General features: G+C 50.6%; 1 protein-coding gene across 1 annotated transcript in view; it reads right to left on the bottom strand.

Annotated features, from left to right (window-relative positions):
• SETD1B (SET domain containing 1B, histone lysine methyltransferase) overlaps positions 1-19,938 on the bottom strand; it is a 993,120-nt gene that overhangs the window by 500,488 nt on the left and 472,694 nt on the right. The window contains exon 9 of the mRNA XM_069619589.1: positions 17,251-17,338. Within this exon, the coding sequence (XP_069475690.1) occupies positions 17,251-17,338 (88 nt within the window). The remainder of the gene's footprint in view (positions 1-17,250; positions 17,339-19,938) is intronic.

Raw genomic sequence — 19,938 nt, 5'->3', positions numbered from 1 at the left:
GAACCCTGTGTCTGCGATGTCCGTGGCCACTGTAATGGTGTGGTCTGACGCTACCTCGCCTTCCTGTAGGATCTCAAACGCCTCCGCCCTCTTGTCGTCGCGAAGTACATCCAGGAGGGGGACGATCTTAAACCGAAGCTTCCTGTCGTAATGCGCCACAATGGCAAGGGCGTTTACGACCTTGATGCCGACGTGATCACTCTTCACCTCATGGCATCCAACTTCTTCCCCTCACTGTCCAGGGGGGAGAGGATGCCACGGACGAGGAAGCGCCTGAAGATTTCTTCTTGGCCGCCACCATAACCACAGAGTCCGGAGATGGCTGGGACCATAAACACTTGGGCGGAGTCCGGCACGCCGTATTTCTTCTCATAACGGACCCTCTTCTCCAGGACCGAGGAAGAATTCTTCATGAGGGACAACCCCTCGTCCCAAATGTCATCCAAGAGCAGGATCAGCACGGTCTTCCTCTTCACCTTGCGGTGCTGGTAAAGGAAACCCTCTTCTTCTCCTCAGGGACTAGCTGGAACAGCTCCGAGGCCCTCGAGATCATGGCATGGAACAAGCCTATCTCGGGCGGTGAAGATCTGGGCGGCTGCCGTCATCCATGCCAGTCTTCACCCGTGTCTGGATCCGTCTCATCCCTCGGAGAGGGAGACGAAGGGTGGAAAGGAGGAGGAGGAGGAGGGTGAACTCTCCTCTTCATGGACGGTGGTTCCTCAAATGGTCCCGGCGCCGTGGGTGGGGCCGCCGGCGCAAGATCATCCCTGTCCGGATATTTGCACATAGGGTATGCAGAGCAGTAAGAATGTCCACTGAGATATCCCCAGGTGGTTGCTGAGGTGGCTGTGGTGACAGAGGCAAGGGCGTTTGCGGCTTCGGCTGGTCCTCCAAGCCCTCAACGCCCTGTTGCTCCTCATCGGTCTCATCATCACCTTTGTCGTCGCCCTCGTCGGGATCCTTCCCGTAGGTCCTGCTCTCGAGGCATTGTTCCTCCTGGAAGGTCTGGAGGTTGGCAAGCTCCTCCTCTGAGGAGATATCCGTGCCCTGGAGGGATACCATGCTCCCCCCCCTTCTCCGCAACCAAGGGAGAGGGTTTCGGTGAAATGATAGGCATCATCTTCTCCAGTGTCTTTTCGATGGGCTGAAAAGAGGACTCCCTCCTGGCAGGCAGGGATACTCTTGCCTTCGGAGTCGTGCCTTACGGATCCGCCTCGGCGGCCTATGTGAGGGACGCGACCACTCCTTCGATGGATGGGTCTTCGTCTGATGCACTTGTGCCTTCATGGCATTGGTCGAGCCTGAGGCCATCACCTTAGGGGAGAGGGTCTGAGGCCTGCTCCCCCCTAGGCCTTCTCTTTAGGGCCTGTCTGGGTTTTCTCCAAGAGCTTGTCCGGATGGTCCGACTTCCTCTTCTTTGAAGATCCTGAGCATTGGCTCGTGGTCGAAGGCGCTGGAGACGCTGTACTCGCCCTGGCCCCTACAGAGCCCGTCACAACAGTGCTCCCGGTGGCAGTGGAATTGCGGTGCTTAGCCTTATGTTGGGCACCTGCGGGAGGGGCGCCCTCGAAGGTCTTAGAAGACTGCTCAACTTTCTTCTTCAGGAGAGGCATGCTGCCGGGACTCAGCCATTCGTTGAGACGCCTTCGCTGATCGTTCAGCGTGCAGGGTACCATCTCCTGACAAGACGCACAGTCATACTCCACGTGCGTTGGGTCGGAGTGCAGGCAGGAAAGGCACAGGGAATGTCTGTCCAAAAAAACATTCCATAGGTTGCAGCCAGGGCAAATCTTGAAGAGAGGCGCTGAGTGCTTCTTCTAATCCGCCATGTCCACGCGGCGTAGGCCTTGAATAAGCTTCTGGAATCCTCCAAGAAGAAACAACGAAATTCGCCCTTGAGGGCCACTGAAGAATCTGAAAACGGGTCCCTTTTAATCGCAAGGTGGCTCCATGGAGCTTGAGGCTCGATTGACTGAAAACATAGAGCAAAGCTCTTAGAAAAATGGCAAACACGCAGTAAATGCTCGAGAGCTATAACACGAGGACTCCCAACACTTGAACGTGCAGTAAAAATCTGAAAATGGCTGCCAGAGGAGGGGCTTAAATTGAGGGCAGTCATTGGCTGGGGGCAGTATGACCCAGAGACCAACCATTGGTTGTTAGGAGAAAGACAGTTCATAAGTGAAACTGATTTTTTCTTTATCGAGGATTCCCAGCCTGGCAACGGGGAATATTCATGAGCATGTGAATCCATGCCAGACCCCCATGCTGGAGAAGACCTACTACCATTAAGAGTCGGAATTTGAGACTATTCTACAAAAACAAGCAAAATCCTCGACAGTAAAGTCAAATGGCTATAATGGCACAAACAAATCTAATTCACGACATGACCTGTGTAGACAAGCTCTTAGACAATGTGAATGGACAACAGAGAGAAAAAAAAAAAATTATTGTAGATAAAGATACATGTACATTTTCCAGCGAACAAACCAGGCACAGAAGCGCAAACACTAGAAAATAAATGTCGATCAAGAACTGGACAACTCGAACTAGAGCTGGATTGCAAGATCGCTCGCACCTGAATCGAAAGATTAGAACCAGGCCAAGTCCACCAAACACAAAGAATACCCAAATTCTAGGCCTGGAAAAGTATGAAATACTATCCTTTCAAGAAGCGTGGTTGAGACACACCCCTGTTGTGTTGACTATCAACGCTACTTGACTTCGGCAGACCCTTTTTGGGACTCCTACGCTAATAAGGAAAGGAGCAGGGCCTTTGGTGGATGCAACAATTGCCCCAAATCTCTGTACAAAAATCTTAATAATTCAAAGTCAAGTTCAAGACACATCAAGCCCGGAAACCTTGATTGTATGCAATGTATATTACAGTGTGGATATGTGCAATTACCCAATTTTCATCAAAACCATTCTGAATTAAATTGGCGACATAATGAGTACACAAAAATCCTCAAATTTTACTCTGCGGCAACCTCAACATGAAATTGACAACTCGGGTCTCAGTATAAATAAAAACAAGCTAAGAAAACATCCCTGCCAACGGATAGAGGGAATGAGAGAATGCAATCTCCAGATGCTTAACACACAAACCAAGGGAGACATCCTGGGTAAGAGCACCTTGTCTAGAGAATTCTGAGCATGCCTAGACTACATATGTATTTCCACAATCCTGCTGCAACCACCAATAACACACTTATGTGTTATAGACATGCCAACAAGTGATCACAAACTCCTATAACTAGCCTGGGAAGAAACAACCTTGCGCCCTTGTCAAATTTTGAAAATGCCCATCGAACTTGCAATAGTCTCAGACTAAACGCGATGGACGTAACTCGCAACCAAAATGCTTGGCAGCACCACAGACCAAGTGACGAGACACCAGAATATGCTTGCTTATTAATTAACTTCAAAGAAACCACAAGAAAACACAAGAAAGTGTCCTTTACAACGATGCATATCTATGACAGAGCTATAGTTGAAGTGAAAAGAAGCCTTCAAGCGGACATAAGGAAGCTATCAGACAGACTAATTCTAACTTTTGAAAAAAAAGGAACCAAACCCATAAAAATTGGCTCATGGCCTCTAGAGCACAAAATGACGCCGAAGGAATAACACCAGACACTTATGGGAACCCCTTAATAACAACAGAAAATGTCAAGAGTCTATGCAGAGATTTAATGACTGAGGAAAAATATTGACTCACTTTCCCACCTTATACACCCCAATCACAAAAGAAGCGCTGTGGATACCACTGAAAACCACAGTGCAATGGAACCTCGACTACAACAGAGAATATATAGAAAGAATGATTAGTAGGCTCATTGCCTCAAGAGCACCTGGACCTGATGGACTAACCAACTGTATGCTAAAAGAGACACGTGGCCCATGGTCTGACTTCATGAACCTCCTATTTGGAAAAATCACAAGAACCAAGAAAATCCTCACCTCTTGGAGAAACGCAATAATTTTTCCCATCTTTAAAAAGGGCAACAATGAAGATCCAAGAAATTACCGGCCAATTGCCCTCTTGGATGTCATGGGAATGATATTTGGATCCATCCTTCTCAGAGAACGCACCGCATGGGCAAACAAAAGAGGCAGACTAGACCCCAGACAATTCGGATTCGTCAAGGGGGTCGGCACCAGCCTGAATCTCTTCATATTAAACATACTCAAGCTTAAAACAATCAAAGCCAAGACCAAATACTTCATTGCTTTCATCGACTTCGAATAAGCGTTCGATAGCGTTGATAGAGGAAAGCTTTGGAAGAAATGACATGACTGGTATTTACCGAAGCGCCTACTAGAAGCTATTATCGCCATGTATCCTTACACCTCGATTCAAAAAAGACTGACAACACATGGTGAACTCACAGAGAAAGTAAATACATGTTGAGGGCAAGAACAAGGGTTACCCCTCGCTTCCCTGCTCTTTAATGTATACCTTTCAGACCTACCAAAATCACAGAACTCAATTGCAGCCTTCCAACCAATAAATCAAAGTGAACAAATTTTATGGATCCTATACACTGACGACCTAGTCATCAATGACCAGACGCAGATCGTCCTCTAACGTAGACTAAACAAATTCATGGAATTAACCTTGGAAAATAATCTTAGGATAAAAAAAAAAAGAAAACCGACATCTTCGAACTAGCAACATTACAAGGAAACTCTCAAAGGAAAACAAATCTTCAAATGGAATCTAGACGGACATCCACTCACACAAGTCAGATCCATTACGTACTTGGCAATCCTTTTCAACTGCAGTATCTGTGAAAGATACTGGTATTAAATACTTCGTACTAAAACCAAAAGACTGGCTTCACAAGGAAAAGCTTGTCACGACCCTCGCCCAAAACCCCCTCTGGCAAACCCATTGGCCAGGTGGAGTCAGGACTCGGGCCTCTAGAGCCTGGCATCCTCTTCAAAAGCCCTCATGGGGCCAGTCCTGGCGCCTATGGCGCCAGGCTCATACACCCTGAAAAACAATGTGCTTGGGAACTACTTTATTGTATTGTCAGCCAACATGGTGGCATCCACATAGCTTGGTTCCTAAGAACCAAGCTATGCGGTCTAGTGTTTTGGGTGCTCAGAAACCATGCGTGAAGGTTGAGTGTCTTGACCTCTGGATGGAGAACCCGACCTTCCTCTTGCGAGAGAAGATCCTCTCTTTGCGGAAGACGTATTGGAGGGCAGATGGACATGTCTAGAAGGTCCGGGTACCATGTCCTCCTGGCCCAATCCGGGGCAATTAGGATCATGGTTTTCCTGAACTTTCTCAACCTCCTGATTACTTGAGGAATCACGGGGACTGGGGGAAACGCGTACAGCAGTGGAAACTTCCACTCTACTACGAATGCATCTCCCAGAGCTCCTCTTTGAGGAAATTCCCTTGAGCAGTACTGATCGCACTTCCGGTTGATCGCGGTGGCGAACAGATCCACTTGAGGGGTTCCCCAAAGGGCGAAGATCTCCAGAAGGACTTCCTGAGCCAGCTCCCACTCGTGAGAGACCGTGCTCTGCCTGCCCAGAGCGTCGGCCGCCGTGTTCTTCTCTCCGGCTAGGTGAATTGCCGACAGAGAGATTCCTTCTCATATTGCCCAGAACCAGAGCTGCATTGCCTCTCTGCACAGTGGCAGTGACCCTACACCTCCTCTCTTGTTGAGATATAGTACATGGCCACTGTGTTGTCCGTCATTATCAGAACATTCTTTCCCTGTACAGAGGGCAGAAAGGCCTTCAGAGCTAGTCTGATTGCCCTCAGCTCTAATAGGTTGATGTGTAGTTTGGACTCCGATGGAGACCAACGACCGCTGATTGTCAGATCGTTGGTGTGTGCTCCCCACCCCGTGAGTGAGGCGTCCGTCACTACCGTTATCTCCGGCCATGGTTGCCAAAAAGACTCTCCCTTGAGAATGTTGTCGTTGCAAGCCCACCATAGAAGATCCTGAGCAACTGCGCTCGGGACTTGCAGAAGATCCGACATATTCCCTGAGAACTGGGACCACTGAGTTCTGAGTGCCCATTGAAGGGATCTCATTCTCAACCTGGCCTCTGGTATTAGAAAAATGCAGGATGCCATGAGGCCGAGCAACCTGAGAAAATCGAAGGACGGTAGAAGTTGGGCATTCTGGAATTTTGTTACCATCTGCTGGATGTGGAGAGCTCTCACTTCGGGAGGCGAGGCTTTTCCCGATGAAGTGTCCAAGACTGCTCAGATAAACTGGAGTTTCTGGGCTGGTATCATGTGGGACTTCTTGAAATTGAGGGAGAAGCCCAGTTTGTGGAGGAAGTGGCAGGTGATCGAAAGATGTTCCTGAGCTTGTTCTGGAGAACTTGCTCTGATCAACCAGTCGTCCAGGTAGGGATATATGTGAATACCTCCTTTCCTGAGACTTGCTGCCACAACCGCCAACAGTTTGGTGAAAACCCTCGGGCGGAGGTCAACCCGAATGGCAGAACTCGAAACTGATAATGAGAATTGCCAATCGCGAACCTCAGGTACTTTCTGTGCTTTGGATGGATTGGCACATGAAAGTAAGCATCCTGAAGGTCCAATGATACCAACCAATCTTGGAGTTTGAGAGCCTGAAGGATCTGAGAAAGAGTCACCATCTTGAACTTGTCCTTCCTGAGGAACTTGTTCAAGTTTCTCAAGTCCAAGATGGGTCTCAGTCCTCCGTCCTTTTTTGGGATGAGAAAATATGGGGAGTACCAACCCCTGTTCCTCTCCGCTACAGGTACCAGTTCTATGGCACCTTTCTCTAGCAGGGTTAAAATTTCCTGCAACAGGAGCAGATCCGGAATTTTGACGGAGTTGGCTCCCGGTGGATGATTCTGAGGCCTTTTTAGAAAAATGAGACAGTAACCTTGGGCTACTGTTTCCAGTGCCCAAGCATCTGAGGTAATGCCCCGCCATTCCTTCAGATGTTGAGAGATCCTGCCTCCCACTGGTGTTTTGTGTAACAAGGTCTCAGAGGGATTTGGAGGCGGCTGCAGGAGTGGCTGAGGGTACAGATGCCGCTCCTGAGGCTGATTTTGCACCTCTTCCCCGTGTTCCACGAGGGAAGTTCCTTTTGCCTCTTTGAGAGGCCTGTCCTCTTCATCTACCAAAAGAGGAGTAGTATCGAAAAGAACGACCCCTCCAGGAAGATGAGCCGGAATAGGGTTTTAGAGGCTGGCGCAAAGAGGCGCTAAGTGATTTAGCTGCCGCTTTCGAGGTCTGAAGTTTTTCAAGGCTTTCATCAGCCTTTCTGCCAAAGAGCCTCGAGCCATCAAAGGGCATGTTTAGGAGTCTAGCTTGCACATCCGGTGCAAAGCCCGACTTCCTCAACCACGCAAATCTGCGTAGCACAACACTTGCAGCCATGGATCTGCTGATACTATCAGCAGTATCCAGTCCAGACTGGAGGCATGCCCCCATTGCCTCCTTCCCGTCTTTGACTATATTCAGGAAGCCTTCCCTTTCCTTGCCTTCCGGAATATGATCAGCCGCCGCCGAAATACAGTCCCACAGGGTATGGGTAAACCTGGCTAGGGTACAGGTGACATTTACCGACTTAAGTGCCATACTGCCTGACGTGAAAACTTTACGTGCCCAGGCGTCAATCTTTTTATCCTCTCTATCTGGAGGGATAGTTGGATAAGCAGTTTGTTTTGAAGTGGATGCTGCTTGAATGACTAAACTCTCTGGAGTAGGATGTTTATTCAAATATTCAGGATCCGATCCAGCCGGTCTATAAATTCTTGGAAAAGTGCTGTCTGCAGCAGCAATGGTTTCTGGTTTCTCCCAGTTTTTCTCCACAGTCCTTTGAAGGGCCCTGTGAAAAGGGAGAACAGGATCCTTCTGAGGTCCCTTGACGATAATATCCGTCATGTCATCTTGTTCAAAAATGGGTGAAGTATTACCCCAACCCATGTATTCAAATACCCTGGTCATAAGACCCCTGTACCCAGCATCTGCATGCTCTGCAGGAACTCTAATTCTGGGGATGTGTCAACTCCACTGGCAGAATGTAGAGTATCACTCAGGTCTCTCATTCTAGATTCCTGGTCAATAAGTTCTTCAGGAACTTGTCTTGTACCATAAGTAACTCCCAAAGGAGTAACTTCGTCTTCTTCTTCTGAAGCAGACTCTTCATAGATTGCAGACATAGATTTGAAAAAGTCTGATCTGGGCAAAGGAGTGAATCTCCTTTCTTCCTCTTCCATCTGCTTCGAAGGAAATGGCAAATCCCTCGAAGTTTTCGAGGGTGTCTTCGAAGTCTTCGAAGATGACTTCGATAATGGCGTCGATGACGCATTTGGCTTTGGTGTCAAAACTATCGACGTCGAGGGCGTCGACGAAGTTGTCGAAGTCTTCGACGATTTGTGTTTCTTGGCCGGCATTGGAGAGTTGCTCGACTCTCGAAGTTTCGTCGCCAGTTTTACGTCGACTCGAGGTTTTTTGTATTACTCGACGCTACTGGTCTTCGCCATAGTAGCCTTGGACTTCCCTTTGTCATCCAATGGAGCGACCTTAGGGGTATCGATTTTTCGAGGTTCTTTCGAGGCGGGTCGAGGCCGCATTCTCGAAAACCTCCATCATCTTTTTGCGGAATTCTTCCCACTTACTGGGAGAATCCGATTTAGTCAGACAACGAATTTCTTCGGTCGACTCTGAAGAAGAAGATGATGAGGGAGATCTATGACTCCTCTTCATTTTTTTCGATGATGACGAAGAATGTCTCGATCTACTTCTAGATCGAGATCTCTTCGAGTGCCTATGGCGATCCGATCCCTTAGAATCAGTCGCTTTCTTATGTTTTTTTGACGAAACCTTTTTTGAGGCCTCCCTCCCCACTGACAGTTTACCTCTCCTCTCACAAAGAGCTTTTTCGGTCATCGATTGGCAGGAGCCGCAGTCATCGGTTCGGTGACTGGAACCGAGACACCAGAGACAAATCCGGTGGGGATCGGTAATCGACATCTTAGACCCACAATCTGCACACTTTTCAAACCCAGTTCTGGGTGTCGAAGGTGTCGAAGATGACGACATTTTCTTCACAGAAAATAGAAGCGCGCCGTTCTCGATAGCGAAGCGATCGGAAAAACGGAACTGAAGCAACGGGCGCGGCTCGAGCTACTTATACCATAAGTGACGTCGACAGAGTATGGAGTACGTCGAGGGACAATTGATGCCACGACCTCGAGCACAGCAACCTCTGCCGAGAATTTTTTTTTCCAAAGCAGCGAAGATGAGGAATACGTGGGAGGACACAATCCATTCTAAATTATGATTACTATCACATCTATATGCATCTGACACTCGGTGCATATTTCATCATGCAAACATGGAGCAAAAACTCAGATAAATATTTGGATGAAAATGCATTTAAAAGGTTTTTGATAAACCACATTAAATAAAAAAATAAAAATAAGAATTTCACAATAGGTTTTGAGTCCCTGCCTCCAACACCCCTAGTCTCGGGGTGGGACACCCAATGTCTGAGCTGCACATAATGGAACCTCAGATTCTGGCAATGCAAAGGTTGTCTTACAATGTTCGGAAGTGAGCAGAATCCATCCAACAGACGATTGACCCCGGTTCCGAAGCCCCCACTTCCTGCCAACGAAAATCCTTACCAGTCATACCAGGGGTGAACAGAGGATTGTGAAAGACCAGCGTCAGTGGTGAAGGATAGGTGGTAAGTCAGTATTTATGATTCATTGTATCCCACTTGTGGCTATCTTAACTAGACTGATTTATGCACGAAGCTGTTACAGAACATTCTGTTAACAAGAACACACACACATTCCTAATTCACCACACACGTTTGTGTGATATATGAACCAATTTAGTTTTTAGAGAATGTGGACAGTCTGATGTAAGGGCCAGGTTGAGGCCTCATTATTGAGAACCTCCTTCATGCTGTCACTCGGGCAGACTTCTATAGGTCAAACCATATGAACCTTTTTGTGGATATTCTAGAGACAGAATTACTCAACTGTAAAGAACAAGTTACTTACCTGTAACTGTTGTTCTCCAGCATGGGTCTGGCATGGATTCACATGCTCATGAATATTCCCCGTCGTCAGGCTGGGAATCCTCGGTAAAGAAAAAATCATTATCAGTTTCGTTTCTGATCTGTCTTTCGTAGTAGTAACCAATCACTGATCTCTGCGTCATACTGACCACAGCCAATGACTGCCCTCTACCTAAGCCCCGCCTCTGGCAGCCATCTTCAGATTTGGTAGCACGTCAAGTGGCAGTATGTTCCTTCTCCAGCATGGGGTCTGGCATGGATTCACATGCTCAAGAATAAAGAATACATAGCAGTACACACATGCACAACCACGGGAGGTGGCAAAGGCTCAACATTAAGCATTACATCAAACTCAACATTAAGCCATTCTTACCTCCTCACCAGGCTCACCTTAGGCGAACAGATTGCGCAGCACTGCTTGGCCGACCCTGGACTCCTCCCTGGAATCCCGATCGACGCAGTAGAATTTCCTGAAGGTGTGCGTTGACCTCCACGTAGCAGCCCTGCAGATGTCCAGCAAGGGCACACCAGATAGGAACGCCGTGGTAGCTGCGATCGCTCTGGTGGAATGGGCTCTCGGATGGCCAGGCAGCGGTCGTTTTGCCAACCGATGACAGTACATGATACAGCCGGAGAGCCATCTGGAAATGGAGGCCTTTGAGAGAGTCTTCCCCTGATTGACAGGTCCAAAGTTCACAAACAGTTGTGACGTCTTCCGAAAACACTTTGTGCGGTCCACGTAAAACTTCAGCGCTCTAGCCACATCCAGCGAGTGCAAAGTCCTTTCGGCCGGCGGCGAAGGCGACGGGAAGAAAACAGGCAACACCAAGGGTTCGTTGAGGTGGAAGTCCGACGGCACCTTGTGCATGAAGGAGGGGTGCGTCCTGAGCACTACCCTCGTGTCGTGAAAAGTCAAGTACGGGGGCTTGCAGGAAAGGGCCTGGATCTCTCCCACTCTTCGTGCGGAGGTGATGGCCACAAGAAACGCTGTTTTCCACGACAAGAACTTCAACGGAGCCGAGTGCAGAGGCTCGAACGGAGGTCCCATGAGCTTGGTCAGCACCACGTTGAGCTCCCACGCCGGGGCCGGAGCCTTCACCGGCGGGAACAATCTGAACAGTCCCTTCATGAATTCTTTCACCAGACGATGAGACCACAAAGACGTCTGCCCCGTGGTTCTGGTGTATCGGGAGATCGCAGCAAGATGAATCTTGATAGACGCGTGCGCCAGTCCAGCCTTGGCCAGCGTCAGAAGGTACGGCAGTACATGGGGAGCCGTAATCCGTAGAGGGTTAATCTTCTGTGCGTGGCACCAGACAGAGAACCTCTTCCATTTGTGTCCATAGCATTTAAGAGTTGAGGACGCCCTGGCCTTTGCAAGAACCTCTCTGCAGTCGGCCGGTATGTCGTATCCTCCAAACTCTAACGCTGCAGGAGCCAGGCCTGCAAGTTCAGCAACTTCGGGTCGTGATGGAGGATGGCGCCTCCTTCCCTGGAGAGAAGATCCGCGTCCACTGGCAGCTTGATTGACGGGGACGCTGACAAGTCCACAAGGTCCGGGAACCATACCTGCCTCGGCCTCGCAGGTGCAACGAGGATCATCCTGCACCGTGACCTCTTGAGCTGGTTGATGAGCCGGATCAGCAATGGCAATGGAGGGAACGCGTATAGAAACAGGCCCTCCCAGGGGAACGAGAAAGCATCGCCCATGCTCCTCGGCTGGGGGAACCTGCTGGCGAACCTCCGGCATTTGGAGTTCGTCGCCGTCGCGAACAGGTCGATCTGGGGTGTGCCCCACCGTCGGAAGAGGCGGTCCACTAGATCCTGTCGTAGTTCCCACTCGTGGCACGAGCACAGCTCTCTGCTGAGCGAGTCGGCGATGGTGTTTTTTATCCCTGCCAGATGAAACGGCACCAGAAACATCCCTTGGGCGACGGCCCAATGCCACAGATCCTGCGCCTCCTTGGACAGGGCTGGGGACCTGGTTCCGCCCTGCTTCCTGATGTAGAACATGGTGGTGGTGTTGTCGGTGAAGATCCTCACCACCTTGCCCTTGAGGGACGGAAGAAAGGACCTGAGGGCCCAACTGCACGGAGCTCCAGGACGTTGATATGGAGGGACTTCTCCGTCGGAAGCCAAAGGCCTCTCGCGTGCAGATTTTCGGTGTGCGCTCCCCACCCTTCCAGGGAGGCATCCATGGTCACTGTCTCCTGGTGGCCGGGGGTCTGGAAGTCCATGTCCGCCGTCAGATGCGCACGGGTGCCCCACCACCGGATCGCTCGTCGGAAACTCTCGTCGAGTGTGATCCTCTCCTCGAAGCTGCCCGTCGTCTGGATCCAGCGCGCGTCCAGGAACTCCTGCAATGGGCGCATCCGGAGCCTGCACAGGCGGATGAGATAAATGCAAGAAGACATCATTCCGAGGAGGGACTTGATGGACCTCACCCTGGCCGCGTCCGCAACCAGCATCCGCTGCACCTTGTCCAAGATGGCCCTCGTCCTTTCCTCCGACGGAGAGGCCAGAAGCGACACTGTGTCGAGCTTCGCTCCCAGAAACAGTGCGTCTTGCGCGGGCACCAGGTGGGACTTGGCGTAGTTTATGGAGAATCCCAGGTCCGTGAGTAGTTGGACGGTCCTTGCCGTGTGCTCCACGGCGAGCTCCTTCGTCTTTGCTCGGATGAGCCAGTCGTCCAGGTAGGGGTAGAAGTGGATCCCCTCTCGGCGCAGCTGCACCGCCATCGGTGCGAGGCACTTGGTGAACACCCTGGGTGCCGACCTCAATCCGAAGGGAAGGGCTCTGAACTGGTAGTGACGCCCTTGGACCACGAACCTGAGAAACTTTCGGTGTCCATTTAGGATGGGAATATGGAAGTAGGCATCCTCCAAATCCAACGACGACAGGAAATCGCCCTCCTCCAGTTGACCCAGGACGTGTTGGAGGGTGACCATCCGGAACTTCTGTGCCTTGATGAATTTATTCAGTCGTCGTAGGTCCAGGATGGGACGCCATCCTCCCGTCTTCTTCTTCACGAGGAAGTATCTTGAGTAAACTCCGGAGCCCCGAAGCCTCTTTGGGACGAGCTTGATGGCGCCCTTCTTGAGCATCGCCTTTGTTGAGGGACGTGATGTTCTTTCCTGGCCACAGGGGGGACGCGCGGGCACCTCTTTAGAAACTCGAGCGCGTGACCCTGAGCTAGGGCATCCAGCACCCAACGGTCGGTGGAGATGGACTCCCACACGCTGACGAAGCTCGCCAGCCGGCCTCCCACCGGGGTGCTTCGGTGGGGGCCCGACCCCACGGCCGGTTCAGTCCTGCTTCGACTAGGCTTTTCCGCCTTGTCCTCCTTGGCGACGACGGCGGGGTCCGCCTGACTTGCTTCGTCCCCTGTAAGCTTCCTGTGACGACGAACGGGCCGCTTGACGGTAGGTGGAAAATCCGCCGCTGGAACCTTTGGAGGCACCCTGTTTGCCTCAGCCGCTCCGAAAGGGCGGCCGCCGTTGCTGGAGAACCCCAAGAGCCCGGGCCGTCTCCGTGTCCGCCTTGATGGCTTGAAGGGAATCGTCCACTGTTTTCCTAAACAGGTTGTTTCCGTCGAACGGCATGTCCAAAACTCTGGTCTGCACGTCCTGACGGAAGTCAGTAGCCTTGAGCCATCCACGCCGCCTAAGGCACACGCCGTTGCCCAACTGGCGAAATCCAGTGTCTTCGATGTCCGTCGCAATCGTAATGGCGTGGTCCGACGCCACCTCTCCTTCCTGCAAGATCTCTAGGGCTTCCGCCCTCTTGTCGTCTGGTAGGAAGTCCAGCAGGGGGGCCAGTTTGTACCACAACTCCCTGTCGTAGCGGGCTACGATAGCCAAGGCGTTGGCCACCTTAATCATCGTCGCTGCTGACGAGATGACTCTGCGTCCCATCGTGTCTAATTTCTTTCCCTCACCGTCCAGCGGGGAGGTTGACGTAGAGGACACGCCCCCCCCGCTTTCTTCAAGGCCGCCGCAGAGACGACCGAGTCCGGGGTCGGCTGTGCCTGAAGGCACAAGCGGGCCGTGTCCGGGACCCGGTACTTCTTCTCGTACCGATCCCTTCTAGCCGGCGTCGTGGATGGGTTCTTGAGGAGGGCGAGGCCCTCATCCCAAATATCGTCTAGTAGAGGTACATGGAGGACCGTCTTTTTCTTGGTCTTGCGCCGTTGATAAAGGAAACCTTCCTTCTTCTTCTCTTCCGGGCAGAGCTGGAAAAGCTTGGATGCCCTGGCGATCATGGAGTGAAACGATCCAATCTCGTCGGGCGGGGAAGCCCGGGTGGGAGGTGACGATGGGAGATCCTCGTCGTAAACCTCGTCGTCTGTACCCGTCGCGGCCGTGTCAGTCCCCGTATCATCCCCACGTGTCGTGGACGGGGAGGAGGGCTGAACAGGGCGCGATGGCTGAAAAGGAGGTGGAGGATGAATCCTTCTCTTAGGGGGAGGGCTCCAAGAAGGGCCTGGCTCCGGGTCCCCCGTCGGGAGCGGTTCCTCCGTTGGTGGTAACGGCAGTCTCGTCCTTATCTCCGAGCATAAGGACTGTATAGCCAACAAAATGGCCGCCGAGTTGTCTTGTGGCACTGGTTGAGGGAGATCCGTCGGGCGATCAGGAGCCCCGTCGGCATCCTCGACGCCCTCGTCGTCTTCCACGTCGGGGTCCCTCCCGACAGGATGGCCTTCTTCCACGCCAGAGCCGTGGCCTAAGACTTCGATCAGCTCCTCCTCAGAGGTTGAGGCCGAGTCCACGACGACCCCCTGCACCCCCTTTTTCTTCTCCGTCGGGGGTCCTGTCGATGGGCATGAAAGAGGACTCCCTCCGCGGTGGCAGGGAGATTCTGGGCCCCGGGGTCGCCACCACTGGTGTAGCCTCCACAGGCTGAGCCAGGGCCGCCGCGACTGTCTCGATAGAGGCCTTGGCCGGATGGATCAAGGCTTTCACCACCTTAGGTGCGCTCACCGCCTTCTCCTTGGGGGGAGGGTCACCACCTCGCTCCCCCTCCGATGGGGCCTTAGGGCACGACCGAGGTCTCTCCAGGAGTTTCGCCGGGTGCTCGGCCTTCCTCTTACCCGAGCCAGAGCGTTGGCTCGTGGTTGATGGCGCCGGGGAGGATGCGCCCTGCCTGGCGCCCGTAGAGCCCGACCGTTCGGCGCTCCCGGTGCCAGCGGACTCGCGGTGCTTGGCCTTCTGTTGGACCCCCGTCGCCGGGGCGCCCTCAAAGGTCTTAGAAGACCGCTCGGACTTCTTCTTCTTCTTGCCTGACGGGCTCTTTCCTTCCAGCCAGTTGGCGAGACGTTGATGGCGGTCCTTCATGGTCCGCTCCGACATATTGCCGCAAAACGCACAGTCCTTCTCCACGTGCGTCTTGTCCTCATGTAGGCAGTAAAGGCAAAGGGAGTGTTCGTCCTCCTTAAAGACATTCTGAAGCTGGCATCCAGGGCAGACCCTGAACAGCTTTCCGGGCGTCGAGCTTCCCTTCTCCTGGGCCATGTCCGAGATGGGCCTGAGAAACTTCTGGAGTCCTCCAAAAGCGTGGCTCGATGAAATCTTCACCCTTGAGGGGCGTAGACGAATCCGACACGGGTCCCCGTTGATCGGATGAAGAAACGGTGGAGCTTGAGGCTCTTTTGACCGAAAAGAGAAATTTTTATGAGAAAAAATGTGAAAAATAGCACTAACGCTCGAGAGTAATAGCACGAGGATCCCAACACTTGAACGTGCAGTAAAAATCTGAAGATGGCTGCCAGAGGCGGGGCTTAGGTAGAGGGCAGTCATTGGCTGTGGTCAGTATGACGCAGAGATCAGTGATTGGTTACTACTACGAAAGACAGATCAGAAACGAAACTGATACTGGTTTTTTCTTTACCGAGGATTCCCAGCCTGACGACGGGGAATATTCATGAGCATGTGAATCCATGCCAGACCCCATGCTGGAGAAAGTGCACCGCACATTTACTCTCACTATTTGAGAGAAAGTATTTGCATATACCTGTTATGGACAGTCCATTATAGCTTCATAGATCTTTAACGAGGTTTGAGGGACCATAATGCCTGGTACGGCCAGAGCTGCAGGGTTATAAAGCTATTAGAGCACCCTCAGTATTTAAATTAGAAAAAAGTCAAATGATCAATACATGATGCAGAAATTCTTTATTGGGAAAATGGTTAGAGGGTGGAAATGGTAGTTTTGTAAAGAAAAACATCTATTTTAGGAGTGGGAGGTAATTAGTGGGTGGGTGGAGTATTTCATTGGGGAAAATGCAAGTGTGTGTTATTTCTTCAGGTATGCAAATGTGGTGCCAAAGTACTTACACATTAGTTACAAATTAATAATAGCCTTTTTCATGAACATATAGCATGTGGGTATTGGTATGATTTAAAACTATTACTTACATTTGTATGAGTTTCTTTTCATTGCAGCGTCGTAGTACAACAGAACACCTTTCTGGTCTTTCCCTGAGGGGACCGGGGCCACATTATGAATGTGTGTGCCGCAGTTCAGTGAATAATGGAGTTCCACGCATCAAAGTATCATGAGGGGGCAAGGAGAGGTTTGACATGAGGAGTATGTTGTGTATATTTTACTAATGCAGCATATATGGGTTTAACTTTGTGACAGTGCGTAATAGAATTGAGGGGAATTGGGAAGGCGGCGAATGAAACCGCGTTTCTTCTGTTGACTTCCGTGAGTGGCGTGGCCACGTCAGGCACGCATTCACAGCAACACAGAACATATACATTCCGAAATGGGACATGGGTTTAGGCAGAAAAACGCTGTAATTAAGTTAAACACTGCAAATGTGTTTTGAATGTTGTAATGGGCTGCACCAGGCAGCATCAATTACTTTCCGGTCTGTATTGAATCAGCAGGCTATACCAGTTTGTATAGCCCGCAGATTAGCCAATCGGATGTGTAGAAACACCACTAGGGGGGTTCTAATTTTCACTCCACCCGACCTCTCCCTTTCAAATCCTCCCCACCTCCGTTTTAACCCGGACTGCCCCATCACAACTACCAATAGATGAGAACGGGAATGCATAAGGTTTGCCTATTTGCTTTGCCTTAGGAAGGGGAACCACAACACAGGTCTAAGAGAATCCTTCTAAGTACAACCGAGTAAACAGCAATATTGTCAAACCTTCAACATTTCTGTTGGATTCAAATACTATTGTCAAATGCAAACCTTCATCTTCTTCCTCAATGGAGATGGACGGACGGATTCTCTTTTGGTCTCCTGTAGAGGACGCTTCTGGTGGTTCTTTTCTCTTCACCTTCACAAACAAAGTAAACAAAGTAGACATTTAACTGGCCTCCAGATGAACCTGCTATTTATTTTTCCACCAACCTTCTTGATGGGTTGGGGAATTTGGAAAAAAACCTCACGGTTTTAAACACTAAGTAAGCATAGCGGTTACTATACAAATTCACATTCTTAATTAAGAATAAATCCCAAATTAGAAGGTAAATACATTTAAAAAAGTGACTTTGGTAACAAATATAGTTGAACATTTGCTTCCTGAAAATATATAGGAAAACAGACGTTTAGATGGCAGGACAGTAAGCAAATGACGACTCATGATAATTTCAAAATCAGATTATGAACTCTTATACAGCAGTATACATGTGTGCAATTCCTCTAATGGGATTTATCCATCATATATTACATTTGGAACTCACTCCTGCTTTCACTCAGACTATAGACAGTTATCATAAGAAGAAATGGAGATGAGGTGTGCCTCATCTCCATTTTTTATACAGACAGATATCATTTGTATCAGGAAGTCACCGAAGAGGCACTTCTTTCAAAGAGTCTGCAATCCTTAACTGACGTTTCGGGCCAGTGCACTTGCTTGAACTCCATTCAGAGACTGGACTTTGCATCTTTCCTCACCCATGCTCTAAAGCTCTCATGTAGTGCATTACAACAAGCCGAATAAACTCACAGATCAGGACACAATTTAGCATGTCGCTAAAGAAGGTTACCTAGTCCACTGAGTGCAAGCAGTGAATATGAAATAACAGACTCCTCCATAACCAACTCCACATAAATAACAATACAACCTGACTGTGCCTGCTTCACAAGGCTGATGGGCTAAAGCGTTTCTTGTCCAAAACCAATCCACTCAGAATAGTTGAGACAAAACCCTCACTCCATTTGCGTGATGCCAAATTGCATAAAGATAAAAACAGAACAGTCAAAGAGATCTTCCAAGACCGCCCTTGTCCTCAGATTACCATGAAACGCATTACAAAAAATAACCTTCAAACGAGTGTCCGCTCAAATCGAATGTCCGGCCTTCTGATTCTGGCACTGTTCTGTGTATTTATAGACCAGGTGGTGGCCATGCTAGAAGCAGCCAATGCTTATTTGCCCATGATCAACAAGGAACAAGTTACTTACCTGTAACTGTTGTTCTCCAGCATGGGTCTGGCATGGATTCACATGCTCATGAATATTCCCCGTCGTCAGGCTGGGAATCCTCGGTAAAGAAAAAACCAGTATCAGTTTCGTTTCTGATCTGTCTTTCGTAGTAATAACCAATCACTGGTCTCTGCGTCATACTGACCACAGCCAATGACTGCCCTCTACCTAAGCACCGCCTCTGGCAGCCATCTTCAGATTTGGAAGCACGTGAAGTGGCAGTATGACCAAGTGAAGAGCCGCAGAGGGGTAGGCGGGAGGGTTCGCATGTGAATCCATGCCAGACCCATGCTGGAGAACAACAGTTACAGGTAAGTAACTTGTTCCTTCTCCAGCATGGGGTCTGGCATGGATTCACATGCTCATGAATAAAGAATACATAGCAGTACACACATGCACAACCACGGGAGGTGGCAAAGGCTCAACATTAAGCATCACATCAACTCAACATTAAGCATCTTACCTCCTCACCAGGCTCACCTCAGGCGAACAGGTTGCGCAGCACTGCTTGGCCGACCCTGGACTCCTCCCTGGAATCCCGGTCGACGCAGTAGAATTTCGTGAAGGTGTGCGTCGACCTCCACGTAGCAGCCCTGCATATGTCCAGCAGGGGCACACCAGATAGGAACGCCGTGGTAGCTGCGATCGCTCTGGTGGAATGGGCTCTCGGACGGCCAGGCAGCGGTCGGTTTGCCAACCGGTGACAGTACATGATACAGCCGGAGAGCCATCTGGAGATGGAAGCCTTCGAGAGAGCCTTCCCCTGATTGACAGGTCCAAAGTTCACAAAGAGTTGTGACGTCTTCCGAAAACCTTTCGTGCGGTCCACGTAGAACTTCAGCGCTCTAGCTACATCCAGCGAGTGCAAAGTCCTCTCAGCCGGCGACGAAGGCGACGGGAAGAACACAGGTAACACCAAGGGTTCGTTGAGATGAAAGTCCGACGGTACCTTGGGCATGAAGGAGGGGTGCGTCCTGAGCACTACCCTCGTGTCGTGGAAAGTCAAGTACGGGGCCTTGCAGGAAAGGGCCTGGATCTCTCCCACTCGTCGTGCGGAGGTGATGGCCACGAGAAAAGCTGTTTTCCACGATAGAAACTTCAACGGGGCCGAGTGCAGAGGCTCGAACGGAGGTCCCATGAGTTTGGTCAGCACCACGTTGAGCTCCCACGCCGGGGCCGGAGCCTTCACCGGCGGGAACGATCTGAACAGTCCCTTCATGAACTCTTTCACCAGACGATGAGACCACAAGGACGTCCGGCCCGTGGTTCTGGTGTATCGGGAGATCGCAGCAAGATGAATCTTGATGGACGCGTGTGCCAGACCAGCTTTGGCCAGCGTCAGCAGGTACGGCAGCACTTGGGGAGCCGTAATCCGTAGAGGGTTAATCTTCTGTGCGTGGCACCAGACAGAGAACCTCTTCCATTTGTGTCCGTAGCATTTAAGAGTCG

This window comes from Ambystoma mexicanum, chromosome 10, assembly GCF_040938575.1.
Source record: "Ambystoma mexicanum isolate Mex_15411 chromosome 10, UKY_AmexF1_1, whole genome shotgun sequence".
Classification (NCBI taxonomy): Eukaryota; Metazoa; Chordata; class Amphibia; order Caudata; family Ambystomatidae; genus Ambystoma; species Ambystoma mexicanum.
The sequence above is the reverse complement of the archived record's forward strand: the minus strand, read 5'-3'. Positions and strand labels throughout refer to the sequence as shown.